The sequence below is a fragment of the Lagenorhynchus albirostris genome, chromosome 8, assembly GCF_949774975.1.
Source record: "Lagenorhynchus albirostris chromosome 8, mLagAlb1.1, whole genome shotgun sequence".
NCBI lineage: Eukaryota > Metazoa > Chordata > Mammalia > Artiodactyla > Delphinidae > Lagenorhynchus > Lagenorhynchus albirostris.
This window is the reverse complement of record NC_083102.1, coordinates 14,781,208-14,805,152: the sequence shown is the minus strand read 5'-3', so window position 1 is coordinate 14,805,152 and position 23,945 is coordinate 14,781,208. Positions and strand designations below refer to the sequence as shown.

The 23,945-nt window shown below is 44.1% G+C and overlaps 1 protein-coding gene across 1 annotated transcript in view; it reads right to left on the bottom strand.

Annotated features, from left to right (window-relative positions):
• The window catches only part of ATP6V0A4 (ATPase H+ transporting V0 subunit a4), a 47,607-nt gene extending 26,209 nt beyond the window's left edge, over positions 1-21,398 (bottom strand). Inside the window, exons 1-11 of the mRNA XM_060155948.1 lie at positions 21,282-21,398; positions 19,647-19,725; positions 19,274-19,368; positions 12,424-12,549; positions 11,811-11,905; positions 10,483-10,609; positions 8,204-8,286; positions 7,686-7,779; positions 5,241-5,453; positions 1,882-2,032; positions 1,099-1,238 (exon numbers count right to left, since the gene is read on the bottom strand). Coding sequence (XP_060011931.1) covers positions 1,099-1,238; positions 1,882-2,032; positions 5,241-5,453; positions 7,686-7,779; positions 8,204-8,286; positions 10,483-10,609; positions 11,811-11,905; positions 12,424-12,549; positions 19,274-19,368; positions 19,647-19,725; positions 21,282-21,398 — 1,320 coding nt within the window. The remainder of the gene's footprint in view (positions 1-1,098; positions 1,239-1,881; positions 2,033-5,240; positions 5,454-7,685; positions 7,780-8,203; positions 8,287-10,482; positions 10,610-11,810; positions 11,906-12,423; positions 12,550-19,273; positions 19,369-19,646; positions 19,726-21,281) is intronic.
• Positions 21,399-23,945: the final 2,547 nt, after the last annotated feature.

Sequence of the window (23,945 nt, the reverse complement as noted above, 5' to 3'; positions counted from 1 at the left end):
GAAAGTGGGTGGCAGCTGCCTCAAGTGCTTCTGGGACCTGCCTCCTATGCTGCGAAGCTTTACAGCAAGTGAAGTCTACACTCATCTGGGGTCTCGTTATAACAGCGAGTCTCTGTCTCAGCACATCCACCAAGAAGAGTAAAGCGTTTTCCGTAGGACTGGATGATGTGTATCAGCCGTTCTCAGAACAGCCGAAGTGTCCGTCTGAGACTTTAAATATTTATTATAGGAAAGCACAGCTGTTAAGATGCTTGTCATGGAAAACTCTATTGGTCACAGGTTGATTCTCCCACTAACCCTGCTTATGACTGACTTGCTATGACATCATTGAACGAGGTCAACTTAAGTCAATTTGCATTAAAGATTGCAGATATTCTTAAAATTCAGAACAGAGTGAAAAGCGTGTTTCCAGTTTATAAAATGTATTACAGGGGACATGAAGTGACGTTAGCTGACTAACTTTGAAACAATGCGGACTTGAGTTGTCTCAACCTTCACAACGCTGTGCAGGGACTTCACAGAAAATGTGGAAACTTCAAGTGTGCAAGTGAAGACCCGATATTCAGGATTTCTCAGCATTTCATAAGAATGCTGATCATGGGCTGATCGTAGGAGAAGGGCTCTGCCGTAAAAAAATATTTGTGATATTTTGAGTGAAAAAAAAGGAAGCTACAAATTAATATGCACTATTTCATCCCAATTTTAGAAAATTATATACCTGTGTATAAGCACAGGAAAAAAAACATTAATTGTGATTTTCTCTAGGTAGTTAGATTATTGTATTTTCCCAGTTTTTGCAGTGAACATACATTGCTTTTATAATCAAAGGAAAAAATCAATGTTAAGAAAAAAAAGTAAAGGAAAAGATCAATGCCTTGTCAAGTAATGTACAAAAAACGAAGATGCTACTTCACCAAACCATCCAAAGGATTTACCTTTGGCCAGTTTTTATGTTGAACTCTGGTCCTTTGTTACTTTCCATCTTTCTCTTACTTTTTATAACAACATGTTATTTCCATGGTGAAAACAATATACACATTTTTAATATTCTACTTATAACCTCCAAGAAACGCGGCAAGACATTTGATGAACACTCACCTCATTGGTCGTCTTCTGGGACAGCAAGCGTCTCTCATTAAGGACCATCCAAAGGGCTGCCAGTAGCATCACAATTCCGTGACCACAGTCTCCAAACATCACAGCGAACAGGAAGGGGAAAGTGATGATGGTGTAGGGAGCTGTAGAGGTGAGACCCACAACAGCCTGAGTCCTCCCAACATTCTTTGGGCCCCACGTCAAAGATTTCTCTACCACGCTCCACAATCTACAAGCTGGTTCCTTGTGTCTTTCTGATTCTGTTTTCCCTCACCATCCCCACCCCTGACACTCACTTAGCTCCCCCATACACTAGCTCATCAATGAGTAAGTATTATTATTCCCCACTTTACAGATGAGCTGAGTTTTGGAGCAGCTAAGTGACTCGCCCCATGATCATTTACAAGTCAACTTAGTGACACAGCTTGTGACTCCAGTCTTCTGACTACAAGTCCGTCTACGTCCATCTCCATCTCTCCCACACAACAGCTATGGGACTGCGCAGACGCCTACAGATGACCCTCATTGAATCATTAAGGAAACACGAACTGAAGTTGGCTGCCTGATACATCTACAGTTTAAGGGAAAACAGGTGAAATCTTGACAAAGAGCAAATCTTTCACTAATCACCATTTGCAAAAGACAATGCAGGGCATTAGGAAACCAAATAAGATTTTAGGAATGTCACAGTTCAAAGTGATTAACTGCCAAGGCCACCGTAGGGGTAAATCTTATCCAGTTTTCATTTTCAAGCTGCCTGGTTGTGCAATACATCGGTCCCTTTACCTGGGTTCATCTCCCGGTAACTGCCTACACCGTATGCATCGACAATATTCTGGAAGCCAGCTGTGAATTTATTGGTCCTGTTGAATGTGGGAGGAGCTGTTTTAGATTGCACTGCTGTCATGATGGGGACCATGGAGGAGCCACTCAGTTCCTGCAAAAAGAACATATAAGAGGATATAAGGAAGAGAGCCATAGGCTAGGTGTCAGCAGGTACATCTCACAGTCCAACTCCTGCCGCCGTCACTTACTGGGTGAACTTGGGACAATTTTCTGACCTCTCTGAGACTCATGATCTCATCGGTAAAGTTAGTACTTATCTCATTCCTCTTACAGGAGAGGTGTCAAGAGAGTAGAGTTCCTCCTGATTCTCTGGGAATTTCCATTCTCCGGCTCCTGCAAATGTTATGCACACTTCTGAGCCCTCTACTCTTCCTTCCTTCCTTCCTACTTACTCTCTCAAGAGTTCATTCACTTTCCTAATTCTGTTCCTAGATTCCCAATGGCCCTGACCCTCTCTGAAATTTCAATTCTCTTTTCATTGCCTGCCTAGGCTTTCAAACACGCATGTCTCAACAACCCCACAAAAAGCCAGGAGCCTAAAACTGAACTCACCAACTTGCCCCAAAGCCAGGTCCTCCCCTGGCCTCTCAGTAATCTCCAATCTCCAGATTCCAGACACTTTGGAATCACGAGACTTGTCTCTTCTCTTGATTCAGTTAATCACCAAATCTTGCTAATCGTCCCCTTTAAGTCCCTCCTCTTCCCATTCCCACAGCCACCAGCCTGGCCCCGAGCCTCACCATCGGACTCCAGTCTCCTTCCCTTCCATTTAGTGCCTACTCCAGACCACGTAATCCTTCTTTTAATAGAACAAACAAAAAGCACTACTTTAGTCATGTTACCCTCCTACTCAAAAATCTTCAAAGGCTTCCTATTACCTAAAGAATGAAATCAAATCTCTTTGGTCTTATAATCCAGACTTCTTTACAACATTGATTTAATCCTGTATTCACACCTTCACCCGCACTACTTCTCCATGGAAATCAGCCAACTCCACACTAGGCTTCTCTCTTCTTCCCTTCTCCAAGTATTAACAGTTCTCCAGCTCACCCCCCAGGAACCTTCTGGTCACTCCAAACTCCAGCAGTGCTTACCACCTGTACACTCAGTACAACTTAGCACCAACTAAACGAGTGCTCAGCCATCCTCCTAGCGACTCGATGACGTAGGTATCACCACAAGCCTCACTTCACAGATGAGGAAACTAAGGGGCCAAGAGATTAAGTAACTTCCCCAAGGTCACACGGCAAGTCGAGGAGATCCTCACTCCATTTTTATACGCCTTTTCATATGTGTGATTATGATCTCCTTGAGGGCAAGGACTGTGGCTTCCTCCTTTTTTCTAAACATGCCCTCCAGGAGCTGACACAATGCCTGGCATGGAGGAAGTATCTTTTGCTTATGTGATGATGGTAATGATAGCCACTCCCTTCCGCTTCTCTCCTCACCTCCTACCCACACAGGTCCTCTACTCCGATCTCGGGAAGTAATTATCTCAGAGGACTGGAGATGCTGTAGAAATGGTCCCAAGTAGCCCTGTAGGAGTCTGGCCCCTTCAGGATTACAGGATGTCACTGTTGGGTTCAGACCCCTGCGTTAGGGCAGCCCTCTCCCACAGCCCGCTGTCTGCCCCACACGGCAGTGAAATGTTTCTAAAACACAAACTGGACCATGTCGCTCCGGCACAGGAAGGTACACCACTAGAGTCCATCCACCAGCACCTGCCCTGCAGCCTCTCCCCGACCTTACTCGAAGCCTTTCAACTTGCCGCGCCCCAGCTCCAACCACTGGCCACCCCACCTCTCTCCACCTGCCCACTGACCGCCCTTCCACAGCTCAGCCTGTGCACTCCTCTGGGAAGCAGCTGCCCCTCCCAGTCTGGGTGAAACGCTCTGTGTAAGTGCCCCATTTGGGTAGTTACTGGACCACGATGTGGGGACATTCAAATCCTACCTCCTGGCTAACTAACCGGGGTCAAGTTACTTCCACTCTCTGTGCCTCGGTTTCCTCATCTGTACAGAGGGGATAAAGATAGCTCCTATCTCCTCATCCAACCCGACCTCCAGGTTGGGTCCCTTCAGACCCTTCAGCCCGAAAGCTCTTCCTCCCACCCTGCCTCATCTTCCCATGACGTGCAGGAAAGTCTGCTCCAGTACCAGCTGCTCAGGGGGCCTTCTCCCCAACAGCCCTAGAACCGCACTAGAAAGACCTAAAGCTTCAGGGCCCCGAAGGCCAAGCCATGCGTTCCTCTGCTCCCACCAGGTATGCCACCCACTTAACAGGAAAGGCTCCCCACCTAGCCAGTTCTCCCAGCAGACAGACCAACGGCACACTGCCCAGGCTTCAACCTGATGAGTTTCACCTCCCTGCCACCCCAGAAAATCATTCAAACAAGCTAATAATCACATTCTCCCATGGAAACAGGGGTCCCCCTATCCTCCTGTCACTGTAAAGCCTGCCTCCCCTATAGGTCCTGCTGATTCATTCTGCTCCCAAGTGCAGGTCCCAAGTGCAACCTCCATGTGGTCCTGTGTGACGTGCAGTGTCCTCCCCTGGGCTGTGAGTATATGTGACAAACTGTGGCCAACCTCATCTGTCCAGTATCAGGTGTCGTCTGTTTGGCCACCTTGCAATAGTTAGGGCAGAGGGTCCCTTCTTCACCAATGGGGTGAATAGGTGATCAGACAGGTGCCTCACTCCCCACACCCTTCACTTTCCCCCGCTTTACTTCCCGTTCACCATGATTTCACTGCCTGAAATCACATTAGTTAGGGACAAGCCTGCTGTCTATCTCCCTTTCGAGAAAGTCTATCAGAGCAGGGCTTTGTTCTGCCAGCACAGCCCTAGATCAGTTCCTGGGGCACAGTGAACACCTAGAGGGATGACTCAAGAGCACGGTGAGAGTTCCACAAGGTGCGCTGAGTGCTCAGCACAGTGGCTGGCACAGGGGAGCAATCCACTCCCTGCGTTCCGGCTGTTATTGCAGGTGCCTGGTTATCTGTCTTTCCAGCCAGACAAAGGTGGTATCTACAGGCATAACTAGCAGAGTGACGGCACATCAGTGCCCGGTACACACTTGCTAAGATCAAAGAAATGGTGCATGTTTATCAAACGCTGAGAAGAGCGGGAGTTTCTGACACGCGCCCACGCCCTGGGTAAGGGCCGAAGGCGCAAAGATAAAGGAGACAATCCTACCAGGTGAGGTTCGCTTGACTTAGGAGGCTGACCAGCCGAGGGCCTGGCAGGCCCCTGCTCAGGCTGGATGTGACTCCCCGCCTCCCGCTCCACACGCCACGCACCATGCCTTGCTCCAGTGCCCTCCTGATGCGCACGGCGTCTGCCACCGGGAACCAGATCTCAGCGATGACGCACTGCTGGGTGACGTCGATGTTGCACATGTTCAGGATGTGGTAAATGGCCTTCATCTTGTGCACTTTGATGACCCAGGAATGCCAGCTGGCAGCTGCTTCTTGCAGGAGGTGCTGACGGTGAGACTCTGTCTGTGTTATGACCTGGGCAAAAAATACCAACAGCAAAACAAGGGGCACTCGTGGAGATGCCGGACAACGTGCCAACAATGGAGGCTCATGGGCCATGGAGGCGTCCTCTGCTCCTGGCCCCCTCTTCCGGCCTGCAGCCCTCACCCGGCCTTGGCCTTTCACTCTCACGAGCAGTTTATCTCCCCCACTAGAGGTTAAAACCCTCAGGCAAGACTATATCTTCCTTTTCTTCTAAATTCCTTACAGTACTATTGCGATGTATTGAATTGTGTCCTCCCCAGAAGACACGCTGAAGTCCTAACCCCTGGTAACTGTGAATGGGATCTTATTTGGAAATAGGGTCTTTGCAGATATAATCGAGTTAAAATGAGGTCATAAAATGAGGAGTAGGGTGGGCGCTGTTCCAGCGTGACTGGTGTTTTTATAAGAAATTTGGACATGGAGGCACACAGGGAAGATATGTGTGATGCAGGCAGAGGCCAGAGTGATGCAGCTACAAAGCAAGGACCATCAAGGACTGCTGACAACGCCAGAGGCTAGGAAGATCCTTAGTCAACTCGGGCAGCTATAATGAAATACCATAGACTGGGTGCCTTATAAACAACAGAAAGTCTTCACAGTTCTGGAAGCTGGAAGTCTGAGATCAGAATGCCAGCACAGTTGGGTGAAGGCCCTCTTCTGGGTTGCAGACCTCAAATTCCAACTTCACGTGGCAGAAAGCGCAAGCAAGCTCTCTGGGGTCTTTTTTAGAAGGACACTAATCCCATCCACGAGGACTCCACCCTCACGACCTAATCGCCTCCTGGAAGGTCCCACCTCCCAACACCATCACCTTGGGCATTAGGTTTTTGACATTCAAATTTGGGGGCAATACAAACACTCAAACCATAGGAGACCAGGTAAGGAAGGGTCATTTCCCAGTGCGTTCGGAGGAAGCCTGGCTCTGCTGGTACCTTGATTTCAGACTTTTCACCTCAGAACTGTGAGAGAATAAATTTCTGTTGTTTTAAGCCTCGCAGTTTGTGGTAACTTGTTATAGCAGCAATAGGAAACAAATACACCTATCAAAATGCCTTACATACATAACCTCTCCAATAAATGACAAATAAATTAATGAATGAAGGAATGAATAGGCAATTTGGCCCCCACAGAATTTATTTAGTGGAATTAGTTTTTGTTCTGGTGATACAACACAGAAACCCTCTTCAGTAACCTCCACACGGGGCTACTCAAGTCATCCGAAATGTAAGTTTAGCATAACTTCCATTCTCCTCATGCAGTTTTCATAAAATCCAGCAGAGTATCTGAGGGGAAAGGACTTCAAGGGTAATTGCTTCAGGGAACCACAGTCTCCCTGACAAGTGACAAAGAGGGAACAGAGAGGATTAGAACAATTAAACACAGCTTTTTCTGGGAAGATAAAGATGTTTGTTAGCCTAGGAGTTTTGAAAAACACACACACCTAATTTCTAAAGATACTCATCGAGGACCTAGAACTGTGCTGACCAATATAGCAGCCGCATTTTATACAAATAAAAATACCGTCCCCCAGTTGCACTAGCCACGATTCAAGCGCTCCATGGTCACATGTGGCCCATGGCTGTCCCACTGGACTTGCAGGTTATGTAACATTTTCACCACCACAGAGAGTTCTATTGGACAGGGCTGGTCTGGAATAGGCGATTTGATGTAGGCCCAGCTCCTTTCAGTGACTACTTGCAAAGCTTATTGAAGAAAATCATATGTGTTGAGAGCCATCCTAGCTGATGACAGATTCGAGAAGAGGATATGAACTGGGGGCGTGTTCATATGTGAAACTAGACTCACTGTCTTGACAGAATTAATTGCTTGGCTCCACAACTGGGCAATTCCGTGGAAAAAGAATCAGCAAGACTGGCTGGTCGACTTAATTGGCTAGTGAGTTATATCACAGATGCGGCCTAGGCCAGTCTGGCAATAAAAGGCTCCTTTTATCAGACTGGGGTGGGCACCTGCAGGTTGACCAGGGCTGTGGTTAATTCTAAGCCCAGGCAAAGCATCACTGACATGCAGAATCATCACCGTGAGCTTAGTGAACACTGTTTCCTAATTATGAAGCCTCCTGCCGCAACAGCCAGAAGAGCATAGCAGACATTCCAGCCAGCCTTGGAGCAAGGGCCCTGGGAGACAGGACTTATAAGGAAATGGCAGATGTAGCCCATCGGCAGCCCCCGCTCGGGTCACCAGCCCGAACGCCTCACTCACAGTGATTAAATCTTCCAGCCTCATGTTGACACCATCCAGCATCTCTCTGCGCTCCGACGCCGGCTCTGGGCAGGGGTATATGGTGGCTCGAAACCTGTGTTTCATACATTTCAAAGGACACACATGGGTTATTGCCAAGAAGCCTTCTGCACATCCTTTTCCGCTAACCCATCATTTGCCCACTTTGGTTAGATGACCGCCTTCCCCTAGGTTCTATGTATTGTACTCAATGTATTGCACACACCCTGACCTAATCCTGACCCAAATTGCTGGTGAAAAGAGCCCTTGGGCTTCCCTGGTGGCGCAGTGGTTGGGAGTCCGCCTGCTGATGCAGGGGACACGGGTTCGTGCTCCGGTCCAGGAAGATCCCACATGCCACGGAGCGGCTGGGCCCGTGAGCCATGGCCGCTGGGCCTGCGCGTCCGGAGCCTGTGCTCCGCAACGGGAGAGGCCACAACAGTGAGAGGCCTGCGTACCGCAGCAAAAAAAAAAAAAAAAAGCCCTTAATAGCCACTTACCCATCACAAATCTTCTTGATTTTCTGCCTGAGCTGCTCTCCTTGATAAAATATGATGAATATATTCTTTTTAATTTCTTCTCTCTGGAAAATCAAAACAGTAAAAAATATATTTTTAGAAAATTTTAAAATTTTCTAAATTTAAAATTGGAAAACTTAAACTTCTCCCAGTTGATTGAAGTTTTTAACTCATGATGGTTGAGGGCAAGGCCACTGAGGCAGGCTGGGCGGGGCCCCCAGGAAGGCCGATACAGCCTTAAAGGGACCACCTTGCTGTTTGCTACACTATTTGGATCACAGCTGAGCCTTGTGTTCAGCTCTAAGCCCTGTGCTTAAGAGGTGTGTTAAGAAAACACCCAGAAGAGAGGGACCAGGATGTTGCAAGTCTTAAAATGAAAAGAGCTGACCTAGCTCACCAGAGTTAACTCATACACAACACTGACATTTCAGCGGGGACTGGGTGTTTGATATTTAACAAAGGTAGAGCCAGGTCTAATGTTGGACTCACACACTCACTGTATGCCCGTACGAACCCTGATTAACTGCAATTTAAAAGTCCAAGTTTGACATTTCACAAGAAAGGAAAAAATATGCATTTCACAAGAATACCTGGAAAAGTTCAACTTTTACTGTAAGCAAAGAAATGTACTGTTTTACTCTATTTAGTTTGGGATGGGGGGGTAAAGGCAAAATGAAACCCATCGTTGGAAAAGCGGTAACAAATCCAACGCACTCATCACACACCACTCGGGTGTCATGTATCTTTGGAATCAGGTACGACCCCACTGAAAAGCCATTTGTCAGGACCTATCAAGGGTCATGAAAATGCTCACACCCTTTAAGCCAGCAATCCTATTTCCTGAATTCATACCATGGAAATACTTCAAAATAAAAATCCACACGCATGAAGATGCTTATCATAGTGTCTATATTCTGGAGAAAAATTGGAAATAAAGTGTCTAATAATAGACGGTTAACGTCCCATCAACTCAATGGAAGTATGAGGCACCAACTGAAAATAATAGCAGAACGGACTGTCTCTTTGCTGGTTGCTCATGGGGGCAGGGAAGTATTTCAGGATTTGGGCAACTGACTGCTTTACATTATGTGAAGGAACAAAGGTTCCTTCAACCATGGAGTTCACCCCTAGTCCTTTGCTGAATCTCTCAGATCCTTCTTTGTCTCTGGATCCACCAGAACCAGGAATCCATTCTGATCTCAGGCTATCTGTTCAGTGATCTTCAATGTCATGAGGCTAAAGTCATCTTACTTTGTAAATACTCTCTCTACCACCGTGACTATTCCATGTCAAAACGTGATTGTGAAAAGGAATGATTCAATGTCGAATTTTAAAATAATATTTATAAATGGCACATAGTAATACAGGAGGGGATTTATGTTATTTAAATCAAGAGAAGGCCAAAAAAAATGATTTCCATGCTATTACTACAACCATATTAAATTACACCTGCTTACGGCTATGGACTAGACAGAAAGAGGACAAGAAAAAAATAAAGACATTAGAATGGTAATGCGTTTTTTTTTTTTTTAAACAAGTGCTTTTTTCTTATTTTAAATTGTATTTGTTTTAACAGTGAAGTTGTTTTCCATGAAATAAAACTTAAAATTACATTTTTTTAGCCTCTACGATAGACAAGATTATGACTCTTTTAGAAATAAGCCCAACTTCTTGGAATTAAAAAGTAAGTGGATTTAAATACTAGCCGGAAGGGTGGAGGAAGCATACCCTACAGATTTAGTAGCGATAACCGTGTGGCACTCAGTGAAGGGGACCCTCAAAATCTTCATTCGAAGTGTGTGGCCCACTGACTACCAGCAACTAACTGCAAGCTGATTAGAAATTCGGGCTCCCGGGCACCACCACCCACTGAATCAGAATCTGTCGATACACTGAACAAGATCTCATGCTCCCATGAACACTGGAGCTTGGGACGCACTGACCTCAATCAGTTCTCAGTGCTATGTGATGAAGACACAGCTGCTACTCCACGTGGCACTACTACAGCTAAGTTTCCAGGGACTGGTACAGCTACGGTATTTGGAGGAATGAACACTTACGAGGTGTTAACAAGACTCAGTCCTTTCATGGGTATTTTTTAAAAGGAGGGGCTGGGGAGGAAAAAAGAAAAGAAAAGGAGAGAAAAAGCAAATAGATGTTAGCTTCATAGAGCTAAAGACTCAGTGTTTGAGAGAATGAAACCCTTCTGGTGGGGCTACAGAAAATTTCAGAAAACGTTTCCTGCAGCCTGAGATACCCACTGTAACGGGATCTTCCAGAACTGTGTCCATCTCACTGAACTTTAAGTAGATGTTTCCTCGGCAAATTCGCCACAGCAGCCTCTCAAAGGAAGCCATCCTCTCCCGGTTGACCACACCCGCCGTGAACCTGGGCAGTCAGAAGAGGACATGTTACTGAGGCACAGGGAGCGGGGTGCAGAGAAAAGGCCCTGTAGGATAGGAAGATGTGCAGTCACAAGGTGGAGGACCACCTTCCCTCTGAGCGGGAGGTAAGGACATAGCCCTGATGGGCAGGGGCCACAAGGCCACTCTGGATCCCAGCCCCAACTTTCCCCAAGTCCCTTTTGACCTCCTGTTTCCTTTGACATGTCCGGGTTTCCTTAATCATCCCAATACTATACATTCACTTATTTGCAATTAAAAATATGATAGACCATTCATTATAGCATTGTAGCTAAAGGGAACAAGTGTTCAATCTGCTCAACGATGGTCTCTATGAGTTTATACAAATAAGGTGCTAAAACTGAAACATATATATTGATTTCTAGACATCTCTGCTTCTACAGCCATCTAGGTATCTAGATAATTTCTGATCCGCACTTTTCAAATGAACTTTAGAATGGTTACTTTCACTGGCCTATTACTTTAAATGTACATTGATTCTGTATTACCTTCTGATCAAATATTTTCAATACATATTTTCCTTGCCATTTCAAATTCAATGTCTAGTGCCTCAAATAGCATGCCCCCAAGTACCTATTGAATAAAAAACTAGAATTCTAAAACTCACTTTCATCAGTTTTACTTGGACACTGAATGAAATCCCACCATTTTGAATCACCACATTTTGGTGGGTATTATCACATCCTATTACCTCTACTTGTGGAAGACACGATTGCATAGCTACCTCATCGCTAATTACACTCAAACTTCACACTCCAAATCTATTTTATTACCAAAACAGTATTTCAGAGACAAGGAAAAAAAAACATGTATCCCATAATTGTTCCAAAGCCAGGGAACAGTTGTGAAACCCCATCTAAACAATTATCACTACATCCTTCCCACGTGGAGACAATACACACATCGCACTCTTCAGACTCAAGAAGGTCAGTATCACCATAAACAAGGTAACACTACCTGCAACTCCACTAACCTGGTCAGGTTAGACTTGGGTTTATTACCGGTGGAGGCCTTACAGTCGTGTGAAAGAGTCCTCAGTGCCGGTTGCTATTTGTCCATTCATTCATTCATTCACTCAAACACTCAGGGAAATGTTGCGCCGGGCACTGAGCTACGGACCAGGGAGCCATCTACACATAACCTTCAGAGCAGTGAGTTTCACTAACCCCAGCTTTCCACTCATGTATGCAGGTGTAGGTCTTAACTCCAGGAGACCAGAAGTGTCTTCCATAAAGAAATCATCAGCTAAATTGGTTTCCGTCTGAAAGTCAAAGAATCACTATTTTCATTTAAATGTATTTAGACTACCTTAAAACCACACCTCATAGTTTTGTCTGCTTTTAATGATATTTCAATTTTCCACAAATAGTTAGAATTCAAAAGGTAGACTGCTTAGACCTGATCTATTTTTCTGTTTTAAATAAAGATTTATGTGTGTGTCAAAAAAAAAAAAGGTAGAGTGCCCCTTGACAGATCAAAAAGCTTCCGCAGTCTCTTCCTACCAAAATCCCAAACCTGCTCAAACTAACTGGTGCTTTTTTCTGACTTCCACTTCCGTTTGGGCCATTTGGGGCACATACTTTTTAGTGAGCACCTTAATATTTTTGCATTCATTTCAACCAGTACCACATGCCACCCTAACCCTCCCCCTCCCCCTCGGCCCAGCCATGTGACAGAAACAGTGCAATTTATTCATATTCCAAACCAGCCAGTTGTCGATATGGAAATTTGAGGTTCTGGAGGAAAAGGCCCTTGAATAAATAGTCCCCAAATTACAACCTCAAAGAAGTCCTGGGTTTTCTTCAGGAGATGTTTGAATTCAGTCAGTTCTAGGAAGCTTTTCTTCAAAGCCTGATAGTTCTCATTGGCTTCCTGTAACTCTCCTTCCAGTTTTTCTAGAGCAGTCTATGCAGGAGGGAAAAGAAAGTAAGCCGGGCAGAAAGCACTATGACATTTACTGTACATTAACCATAACGGATAACTAAATACCAAAGCGGTATTCAGTGCAGCACAAGGTAGCTTGAAGTTGAGAGGCCTGTTCAGTCAAACTCAGCAAGATTGTAGAGCTGTAAGTAAAGCCACTCACAGGAGTTCTCTCATCAAATGGGGAGGATCAGAAAACAATCTGGGGGAAGGGACGTTAGCTGCATGAGGAAGTGAAGGCATTTCAGCAAGTCACGTCTCTTCCCCCATTTTAAACACTGAATGGGGAAGCTGGAGTAAATTTACATGTTGAGAATTCCTTCTGCCCCAAACACGTTGTAGTGATAAAATACAAAATATATTTTCTCATAAGATATAAAAAGAGAAACCACCAGTTCTGAGTTGGGGGGGCCTGGAGAACCAGGTACAAGCAAGTGAAAAAGGCAACACAGAGAAGGGTGAGCACAGAAGGCAAGATGACAAAAACGAAGAAGAAACCAATCTCCCTTTCAAGTGAGGCTACAAAAAGAATATGGCTCATGAAGAAATCTAATGATAGGAAAAGCCACCAACAAAATCAACAATCAGAACACAAAATCGCAGTGGGTGGAATTATTTTTACAGAATAGTCTGAAAGAGTTTTGAATGTTCGAAGAGATAAACAAAAGTATTACTTCCACTAAAAAGTAAAACAAGAAATTACTAAACAAACATGTCATAAAATGAAAGAACAGGAAGTATTAAAAAAGAACTACTTAGAAATCTTAAAAATGTAACATACAGCTACTGAAATTCAAAATCCAATAGGTGAGTAGGGACTTCCCTGGTGGTGTAGTGGTTAAGACTCCGCACTCCCAATGCAGGGGGCCTGGGTTCGATCCCTGGTCAGGGAACTAGATCCCACATGCATGCCACAACTAAGAGTTCGCATGCCACAACTAAGGAGCCCTTGAGCTGCAACCAAGACCCAGTGCAACCAAATAAATAAATATTAAAAAAAAAAAATCCAACAGGTGAGGATCAACTCTCTACTGGACACAATTTGAGATTTAGCAAATAATGTTAAAATATGAAAGCTCATTTCTCATTCATCCAATATCCATCAACAATAGAATGGATAAAGTGTGGTACATTAAATAAAAGAAACACTACCCAGCAGTGAAAATGAATTAATTTCAGAAACATGAAAAATACAAAATTCAGGTAGTGATTATCTCCAAGGGAGGAGGGGAGGGGTGAGATGAGGGGCACACAGAGGGCTTTAAGAGCATCACTGCAGTCACCTTTCATCTTATACAGGGTGGTGACACTTGATATTTGCTATATCATTATTCTTTGTACCATATACATGTATTTTCTAAAAATCCTAATACACCAATTATTTAATAAAAACAATTACAAATAAATCCATACTTAAACACATAGTAGTGAAACTATAGAACAAAGACAAAACCTTAAAGGCCATTGAGGGAAAAAAGACATATAATCCACAAAGGAAGGAGCATTGAACCAGCAGTAGATTTTATGGGAAAAATTTACTAAGCGTGTATCTCCAGATGTTAAGCTTAACTATAATCTACAGCTTTCAACCCAAGAGAAGGGTGAAAAGGGTTGAAGGGTATTACAGAAAGGCAGGAAAGGGGAGGAAAAAAACAAAGGCATGGTATAACAAAGAGTCAGTAACTCAGTAATCACAATAAATGAAAATGGATTAAGGTCACCTATTAAAAGACTGACAGTATCATTGCGATGTTTTAAAAATCCATCTGAGAGACACCCTTACCAAAGAAATTAAACAAACAAAAAATAAAAAGATATCCATGCAAATGTTAGTTCCTATCTTCTAAAAAAAGCACCTTAATATCAGACAAAATTGAATATTTAACATTTTTCAAACATACTTTAGTAGGGAGACTACATAATGAACCCACACACTGGTCACCCAGCTTCAACTGCATCCCATTCCTTCCCCTCTCAAAAACAATCACTACCCTGAATTTTGAACACTGACTATAGGTGGCACAAGTTGGGGAAAAAAATGAAATCCTCATTTCTTTTCTTTTTTTTTTTTTATAAATTTATTTATTTATTTATTTTTGGCTGCATTGCGTCTTCGTTACTGCACGCAGGCTTCAGTAGTTGTGGCACGCGGGCTCAGCAGTTGTGGCTCACGGGCTCCAGAGCGCAGGCTCAGTAGTTGTGGCTCATGGGCCCAGTTGCTCCATGGCATGTGGGATCCTCCCGGACCAGGGTTTGAACCCATGTCCCCCGCATTGGCTGGCGGACTTCTCAACCACTGTGCCACCAGGGAAGCCCCAAAATCCTCATTTCTTAACCATCTGCTCTATCCATTTAATGATTCCATTAAAAGTAATGCTGCCATTAAAAATATTTTGGAGGACTATGCAGTATCTAAGAAGTGGTTTACAACATGATGGTAAATGGAAAAGTAGAAAACTATAATGTACATTATGGATACGTAGTTATAAAAAATACAGCCGGCAAGAATAAAAACAGAAAAATTAAGTCAGTTTATGCTGAGATGGTAGATTTGTGGGTAGATTTTATTTCCTGAATTATTATTCCCTCTAGGATTGCTACGAAAGCCTCTTTAGAAATTCTGCAAGGCAAGGGCCCAAGCCACTGTGTACTACTGCCAGGATTCTCCTTTCTAGGAATGTGGGAGGAACACTCAAGTCACTGCCAGATCAGCTGAATCAACTAACCAATCCCCGTGATCAATGGTAAGACAGATATTACTCTCATAAGCACATGTTGTTTTAATTTCATCTTTACAATAAATAGTATCTAGAAGGTAAATACTGAGCAAAGACTGTTGGCACGCATCTGACTGCCCCTTATCTAACTGGTTATTATTACAAATGTGTACAGTTTCAAACCAACCAGTCAGTCCATAACAAACTCACTGGGATGAAGTGATTTTTTAAGCTCCTGTCTAAAACATATAACCAATGTCAATTTGGAAATAAAAATACTTTTTACCTGTTTAATAAAAGCAAGAGACTCCATGCGTGTCAAGTTTCAATGTAATATCAAAGAATGTCTGCAATTATTTGAAAAGGCTATTAAAATTCTCCTCCCTTTTCCAACTACCTATTGTGCAAGGCTGAACTCTCTTTACATACTTCAATGAGAATAACATATCCCAACAGATTCAAAGTAGAACAGACGTGAGAAGTCAGTCTTCTGTTAAACCATGCATTTAAGAAATTTGCAAACAACCTCACTCTTTTCACTAAAGTTTTCGTTTTGGAAAATACTATTATTTTTCGTTAAAAAAATGTTAACATGTAATGAGATATTGTTATTTTTAAATGAGTTACAGTAAGTCACCTACTTACCAATGAGTTCTGTTCCAAGAGCGCGTTTGTAAGTCCAATTTGTTTGTAAGTCCAACAAAATTAACCTAGGTACTCAACTAACAACACAATCGGCTATGTAGTACTGTATTGTAATAGGTTTATAATAGTTTTCACACAAATAATACATGAAAAACAAACACAAAAAATAAAAAATACATTCTTAATCTTACAGTACAGTACTTTGAAAGGTACAACTGTACAGTACAACAGCTGGCATACAGAGGCTGGCATCGAGTGAACAGGCAAGAAGAGTTACTGACTGGAGGAGGGAGAGGAGGTGGGAGATGGCAGAGCTGAAGGACTGTCAGCAACAGGAGACGGAGGGCAAGCTGCCATTTCACTCACGCCTGACACTGATGGCACAGGCTCTGGTTCTTTGCTGGAACCAGATGCACGTTCACATCTTTGAAAGTTTGCAACTTGAAGGTTCGTATGTAGGGGACCCACTGTAATAACTATTTTGCTTTTTTCCAGTTTTAGTTCCTAATGCAGTAATATCAGTAAATATAACCCTCATAAATAAAGCTCTTTGGGATCCTCAATATCGTATAAGAGTATACAATCAAGGGACCTGCCCGAGAACAGTGGAGAACTTGAGAGGTAGGACAGGAGAGCGGGCTTTGCTGCCAGGATGGGCCTGACATAGGCAAGAAGGGAACCATCATACATTCTCAAGCAGGGAAGTGACAAGATAGAGCGACACCATGACAAAAATTAGGCTGGCGGTAGGGAGGCAGAATGGACTGGAATGAAAAGAGGATGAAAAAGATTATACATATGGATAACTGAGCCACTTTGCTGAACGCCAGAAACTAACACAACACTGTAAAAAAAAAAAAAGAATGAAATAGTTAAGAAGAAAGTTGGAAAACTAGGAAAACTTCTGCCAAAACTCAGAAATAAGATTAGAGTGACTTTGCAGCAACATGGATGGACCTAGAGATTATCATACTAAGTGAAGTGAGTCAGGCAGAGAAAGACAAATATGATATCACTTATATGCAGAATCTAAAAAAAGTTACAAATGAACTTATTTACGCACACAGGCATAGAAAACAAATTTAAGGTTACCAAAGGGGAAGGGGAGGAGGGATAAATTAGGAATTTGAGATTAACAGATACACACTACCATATATGAAATAGATAAACAACAAAGTCGTATTACATAGCACAGGGAACAATGTCTTCTAATAACCTATTATGGAAAAGAACCTGAAAAAGAACATATATGTGTATATGTATAACTGACTCACTTTGCTGTACACCAGAAACTAACACAACATTGTAAATCAACCATACAGTCAATTAAAAAAAAAAGATTATGGTAAAAACATGAGCCATTAAGATATCTCACAGTCCACAAGATCAGCTCTAGGTGTTTGGGAAGGTAAGGGGGATAACAGCCGGGGTGGGGAGCTGTTGATTAACAGGGCTGGTATTAGAAGACTAGTGATAAGACTGAAACTGGAGATGATTTTATGGAAATCCGATTCATATGGATTAAAAACGTTCTCCCCAAACATCCAGATTTTAATAAGACAAGATCCAAAATATTTCCTAGGGGAGTTGCCAGCCTCATATTTCTGTTAGAGGATCTAGATTTATACTACTGATGGCTCCAACAATGTCAAGAATTTTAAGTTATCTTAAAAGAAAACAAAAAACAAACGAGAAAACCCAGCCAGAGATAAGGTTCAACTCGATGAAGCTCCTTACCTGCCCGCCTCCCTTAGGGAGCCCTTCCTCCTCTGACAATAAAAAGTCCAATTTTTTTTTATCAAGATCTACAGGGCTGGGACTTCCCTGGTGGCACAGAGGTTAAGAATCCGCCTGCCAATGCACGGTACATGGGTTCGAGCCCTGGTCCGGGAAGATCCCACATGCCACGGAGCAACTAAGCCCGTGCGCCACAACGACTGAGCCCGTGCTCTAGAGCCCGTGAGCCACAACTACTGAACCCGTGTGCCACAACTACTGAAGCTCTTGCGCCCAGAGCCCGTGCTCCGCAACAAGAGAAGCCACCGCAATGAGAAGCCCGTGTACCTCGACGAAGAGTAGCCCCCGCTCACCAAAACTAGAGAAAGCCCGCGCACAGCAACGAAGACCCAACGCAGCCAAAAATAAATAAATAAATTTATTTTTGAAAAAAGATCTACAGGGCCTTCTGGGATCTGGCTCTGCCTACCTTTCGGCATCCTCTCCCTCTGCCTCACCCTGCCTTCTCCACCACCTGCTCTAGAGGGCTCCTAGAGGGCAAGGCCACGTTTCACTTCTCTCTAAGGTGCCCTGTGCGTGGCAGGTACTCAGTGTTTTATAAAAGCAACTAGACAGAAAGGGGAAAGAAAGAGGAAGGGCCTCACCGGCCACAGTGACCTTGGCTAAAGAAAACTGCTGTCTTCTCACACTCGACCTCAGGAGCCAGTCTGAGGAGAGGCCTCAATCCAGACTGGAACAAATGCATCAGCTATTTCCCACCACACAGATAATTAGAAAACAACCCATTGGATCCAGCAATTCCACTTCTGGCTATTTTATCCAAAGGAAATGAAATCACTATCTTAAAAAGATATCGACATCCCCATGTTCACTGCAGAATTAACAATAGCCAAGACATGGAAAAACACAAGTGCCCACCAACAGATGCGTGGATAGAGAATATGTGGTATATATACACAAAGGAATATTATTCAGCCATAAAAAGGGAAGGAAATCCTGCCATTGCGACATGGATGTACCTCGAGGGCATTCTGCTAAGTGAGGTGAGTCAGGTTGAGAAAGACAAATACTGTATGATCTCACTTACATGTGGAATGTGGAGCCTAAAAAGAAACTAAACTCAGAGATACAGAGAATAGATTGGTGGTTGCCAGAGGCGGGGTGGGTGAAATGGATGAGAAGGTGCAAATTTCCAGGTATAAAATAAGTCCTGGGAATGTAATGTACAGCATGATGACTGTCGTTTTACAAAAGAAGAAGGAAAACAAGGAAACCTCCCACTGTGACAGTGTAAGGTCTGCCCGGGCATCACACAGACAAAACTTTGCCACCTGCCAGAATCTTATGTCCCAGAGGAAACCGCTCCTCAAAGTGGAGGGAGCCCCCCTAGGGCTACGTTGAGAAAGAGAGCTCTCTCCTGGATCAGGGAGAGTGACTCTAAAAATTGCACCACGGGATTTTCCTGGGGGAGTAACACTGACGAGTGGAACAACACATAAATCCGCCTCCCCGCCTTCAGCAACGGGGTAAAGGACCCATGAGAGGCTTGCAGAGGCCCCAGGAGACAGACGTCGTGACTGTCCTCAGTAAAGTCGCAAAGAACCTACCTCCAGCGTAATCATTTCCCGTGGGAGAGGGGTCGACGGGGACTTCTCAGGCACCTGAATCTCAATCTCATTTTGCATCTGATCTTCCAGAAAACCTGAGGGACAAAACCCCACCAGAGAGCCCGAGGTGATTGTATTCTCTCATACCTACGAAATGGGGTCAAGCAGGACAGGTGCCTTTCCCAGCTCAGCTGTCTGAATTGCCCTGGGGGCCTGCCACACCACCTGGATCCCATCTCTAACCTCCCCGACCCATCTCCAGGATCACCTAGAGTAGCATTACACATAGGGGCATATTACAGGACATCAGCCCTGCAAACCGTTTCCCTCCCTGCCAGTTCACTTTTAGACAGCAAGCAGAAAATTGGCTCACGGAGGATTCTCTCCAGCGATTCACACCTTCTGACTTCATTCACAAATTTCCTTTGGAAGCGGCTCTCATTCACATTTAACTAGAAGTGGGGGGAAGAAACCACAAGGCACACATTAGTAGCAGCTGCTGCCAACATATTCTCTTTGGTTATTTTATTATATTTTTTTAATGCTGGAGAATGTTGCTGGAATCGTCTTAGGACTAGATACTTCTGTGCACAAGACAGGAGAGTTCCAGGCAAAACACACCTTGATGTTCTTACACTCAACCCCCCAAATGCCTTAAGCTCTGGCCTCCTTAGACTTCTAAGAGTCCTCCTGTAGCTAAGGTTTCCTTATTTTTAGCTGCACTGACTATCCAAATTGCCTTGAATTCCTCAATGGAGTCATGCATATGGCAGGACCTTGAAAACTGCACAGCTCCCTGCAATGTATCCCTGTCTTCAAGAAAAAGTCAGCGTCCTTGTGGTGGTGACTTCACAGCTCAGCCCAATAAATGTTATTGAGGAACTGCCCCATGTCAGGTCCTGAGCTAGGAACTAGGGCCACAAAGAACAAGACATGACCCTTCTCTGCAGGGCTTACTTTTGACCTTGACCTTAGTGAGAAAATAAACAGTTCAATTTTCTAAATTGGATTCAAAAGATTTTGGTGAGGATCTAAACTGCCTCTGGGAAATGATAACCCAACATCATACTCAAGACAGTCCAATTGTGACAGATGGTGAACAGACTTCTCATGGTGATCATTTTGAAATGAAAATACCGATATCCTGGTATCATTGTATACCGGGAACTAACATAGTCATAGGTGTAGGTCAATTATACTTCAGAAACAAACCAACTCATAGAAAAAGAGATCAGATTTGTGGTTACCAGAGGTGGGGGGTGAGGGAATGGAGAAATTGGATGAAGATAGCCAAAAGGTACAAACTTCCAACTCTAAGATAAACAGGTACTAGGGATGTAATGTACAACATGGTAAATTATAACTAACACTGCTGTATGTTATGTATGAAAGTTAAGAGAGCAAATCCTGAGTTCTCATCACAAGGAAAAAAAATTTTTTCTATTTAATTTCATATCTACAGGAGATAATGGATGTTCACTAAACTTACTGTGGTCGTCATTTCATGACGTACGAAAGTCAAATCATTATGCCGTACACCTTAAACTTATACAGTGTTATAGGTCAATTATATCTCAATAAAACTGGAAGAAAAAAAAAAAGAAACAGTCTAGCCTAAGAATGTCACTGCAGAGACTGTGGACTCCAGGATACTTTTTCCTCAGACTAACTAGTCAGGAAGAATTGGTTTCTGCCCTGAGAAAAAGGTTGGTAATCCATGTGCCCATTGGATATATCAAATGTTCTGAAGATGGTACATCAGAAAATAAAATACAGTGCCATCTTTGTGATTAGAGTTTCAAAACATTCCTAGAGAAGAGACACATAGGGAGGAAGGGAGAACATGTTTGCAAGTCACTTGCCCAGTGCTATCACAAATCCTAGCCAGAAGAACTAGAAACACCGAATTCCATCTATTCCAGCCCAGGGCTCTTCTCCCTGAACTTTGTTCACTACCAAGAAGTGGAAACTCCACCTTCTTCTGGTCTCCAAAGAATGCAGTACTTACATCTTTGAACTGAACCAATCCAAGCTCTCCAAGCTCAGCTACACAGCAATATGCAGCCTCAACCTGGAGGAAGAGCTGTGACAAACACATCTCCTCACTTCGGAATATGGATGCCATCTTGACCCAGCCTTGGTCTGCAGGAGACAAAGGTATTTGAGGTAACAAATGGGTGAAAACCTTAGGACGAAAACTGGTTTCAGCTGCGTCAAATTAAAATCCAACAACTAAAAAATGCAACAGGAATCACTCCTGATTTTAAAAATGTTAACAAAAACAAGGTAGCAATTTTCACCACCTATCAGATTGGCAAAAGATTAAAAGATACGATTAAAAACTCACGTTTGTGGAGAGTATGGGGAAGCAGGCATTTTCATACACTTAATACTTGAAGTGTTACATTTGTACAGCTTTTTAGAGAGCAATTTGTCAATATCTACCAAACTTTATATTACTCATATCCTTGACCCAAGATTTCCACTGCTCTTCACCCAGATAAACTTGGAGATGTATGGGGAAATAGACTCACAAGGATGTTTCTGATAACACTGTGTATACTAATTATAATAAATAGACCTAACCTAGATATCCATCAACAGGGGGAATGATTCAACGGATACAAATGAACGCTGTGCAGTCAGCAAGAATTTAAAAAAAAATCTGTATGTCCTCTATAAGGAAAAAGGATATTCACCTAGAATCCATTCTCATCCAAGACCCAAGAGACTGCCCTATTGCTGCCAAACCCAATAGTCTTCCTCAAAGTCCAACCTTTTGGAAGAACTGTCACACCTCCCAGAGGGAGTCCCTTTTCCTCATCATTTTATAATATATAATCTACTATTTGCCAGACACTGGGTTTATCCTTCCTGTTTTAATCCTTCCATCGTCCCATTTTCCCACAGGATAAAGTCTAAAACCCTTGACGTAGCCAGCAAAGGGCTGCGTGCATCGTCCGGCCTCGGCCTTCCCCTCCAGCTTCACAGAATTTCTCCTTCTTACCCTAGATTTAGAACCTCAACTGCTTCCTCCCCACCCTGCTTTCCCCACACCGCGCATACTCCTGTCATTCCTCCCTCTGTGTGTCAGGATCCTCTTCCTCCATAAGCTTTCCAATCCCCAGCACTCCCAGTGAACTTAGCCCCCTCCTATATATTCCTCCCAGAATATAATCATATGCAATTACTTGCTTAGTGTCTGTTTTACCCACTAACCAGAAAAATCCATGAGGTCAGAACTCTGTGTTTTTCACTCCATCACTAGTCTAGCTCAATGCCAAAGAAGGTGCTCAAAAAACGTTTCCCGATTTATGGACTAGAGGCTAACCCTCATCCCTCCCTCCAGAATGCAGAGTCTGGTTTTCCATCTTTGCCTTTTGACACCGAGATGAAGGAATTTTTCATCCTGCCAATTCTGGTAACTACGGCGATGTTTTCATAGCAACGAGACGGAAGACATTAGCTTCTTGCAGACCAAAGAGCACAAGGTAGAGACCCTTCCTTCCTACCCAGCCTTGTCCGAGCAGGTCCTGGGCGCGGGTCTCCCGCGGCTTCCTTCGCCGGACCCCGAGCAGGCAGCACGGGCCGCAGCGGCCGGGCCGGGTGTGTCGGGCTGACGAGCGGCGGGCCGGTTGGGACCAGCCCGGCCGGGGAACTCCGCAGGCGACCTCCCTGCGGCGACGGCCGAGCCCCTCCTGCGGCTTCTCCTCCCCGGGCGCCCGCAGAGGCCGGGAGGCGGCTCTGTTGTACCAACACCGACCTGTCCGGAGCGAGGACAAACCTGCTCCGCCGGCCGGCCCTGCTCAAACCCCCTCCCTCTCCCCGCCCCACCTGTGCCCTCGGCCATGACCTTGGGGCCCCACCAGGAAGCAGTGACTTTCTTCCCTGAGGAAGAAACCTACCCCCCAGTGAGCGGAGGGTTTGGGAAGTGGTTGCTCGAGGCCTCAGAAGGGCCCCAGAGACAACTTCCTGCGTATCTACTGCGCACATTAAAACACTCCTTTTCGGTGGAGAAATGAAATAACATTTAAAAATGGTTTTGGAAAAACAAACAAACACACACTCACTACCCTACCAACAATTTCAAAAACACTTAACTTTCAAAGGAGAATAGACAAACAAATCCATCTATATAGCCTATGGCTAAAATTCAGCTTCCAGGTGGCCCAGGTAAAGAGACGGAGCCAGTTGAGAGATTTATTCTCTTCTTACTGAGGTTTGCTGTCTTTCCCATTTATCTGGTGGAGGGGTGAGGGGGAGAAGAGTGAGCCAATTAGATGTGTTTCTCTGCAGGGGCCACCTGAGTTCCCTTTGTGAGGTGAGCAGATCCCTCACCGAGGCCCTGGGTGCCTGTAAGAGGTACCCTAGAATGAGGAGCGTGCTTTTTGGTTTTTTACACTTTGTTATGGAAAAATTCAAGCATCTGCACAAGTACAGAGGATAGTATAAGAACCCCCCACGTACACACCAGTCAGCAGCAACAGTTGTTGAATTTTGTATCGTCTAATTCCCACCCACTTCTCCTACCCACTCTGGGCTATTTTGAAGCAAATCTTTTACATCACATTTTTCTTTCAAAATATTTGAATATCAAAATATTCAAAAGATAAGGATTCTTCCGTGTATATGTTACACACACACAATACTATGGTCACACCTAAAATTCAAC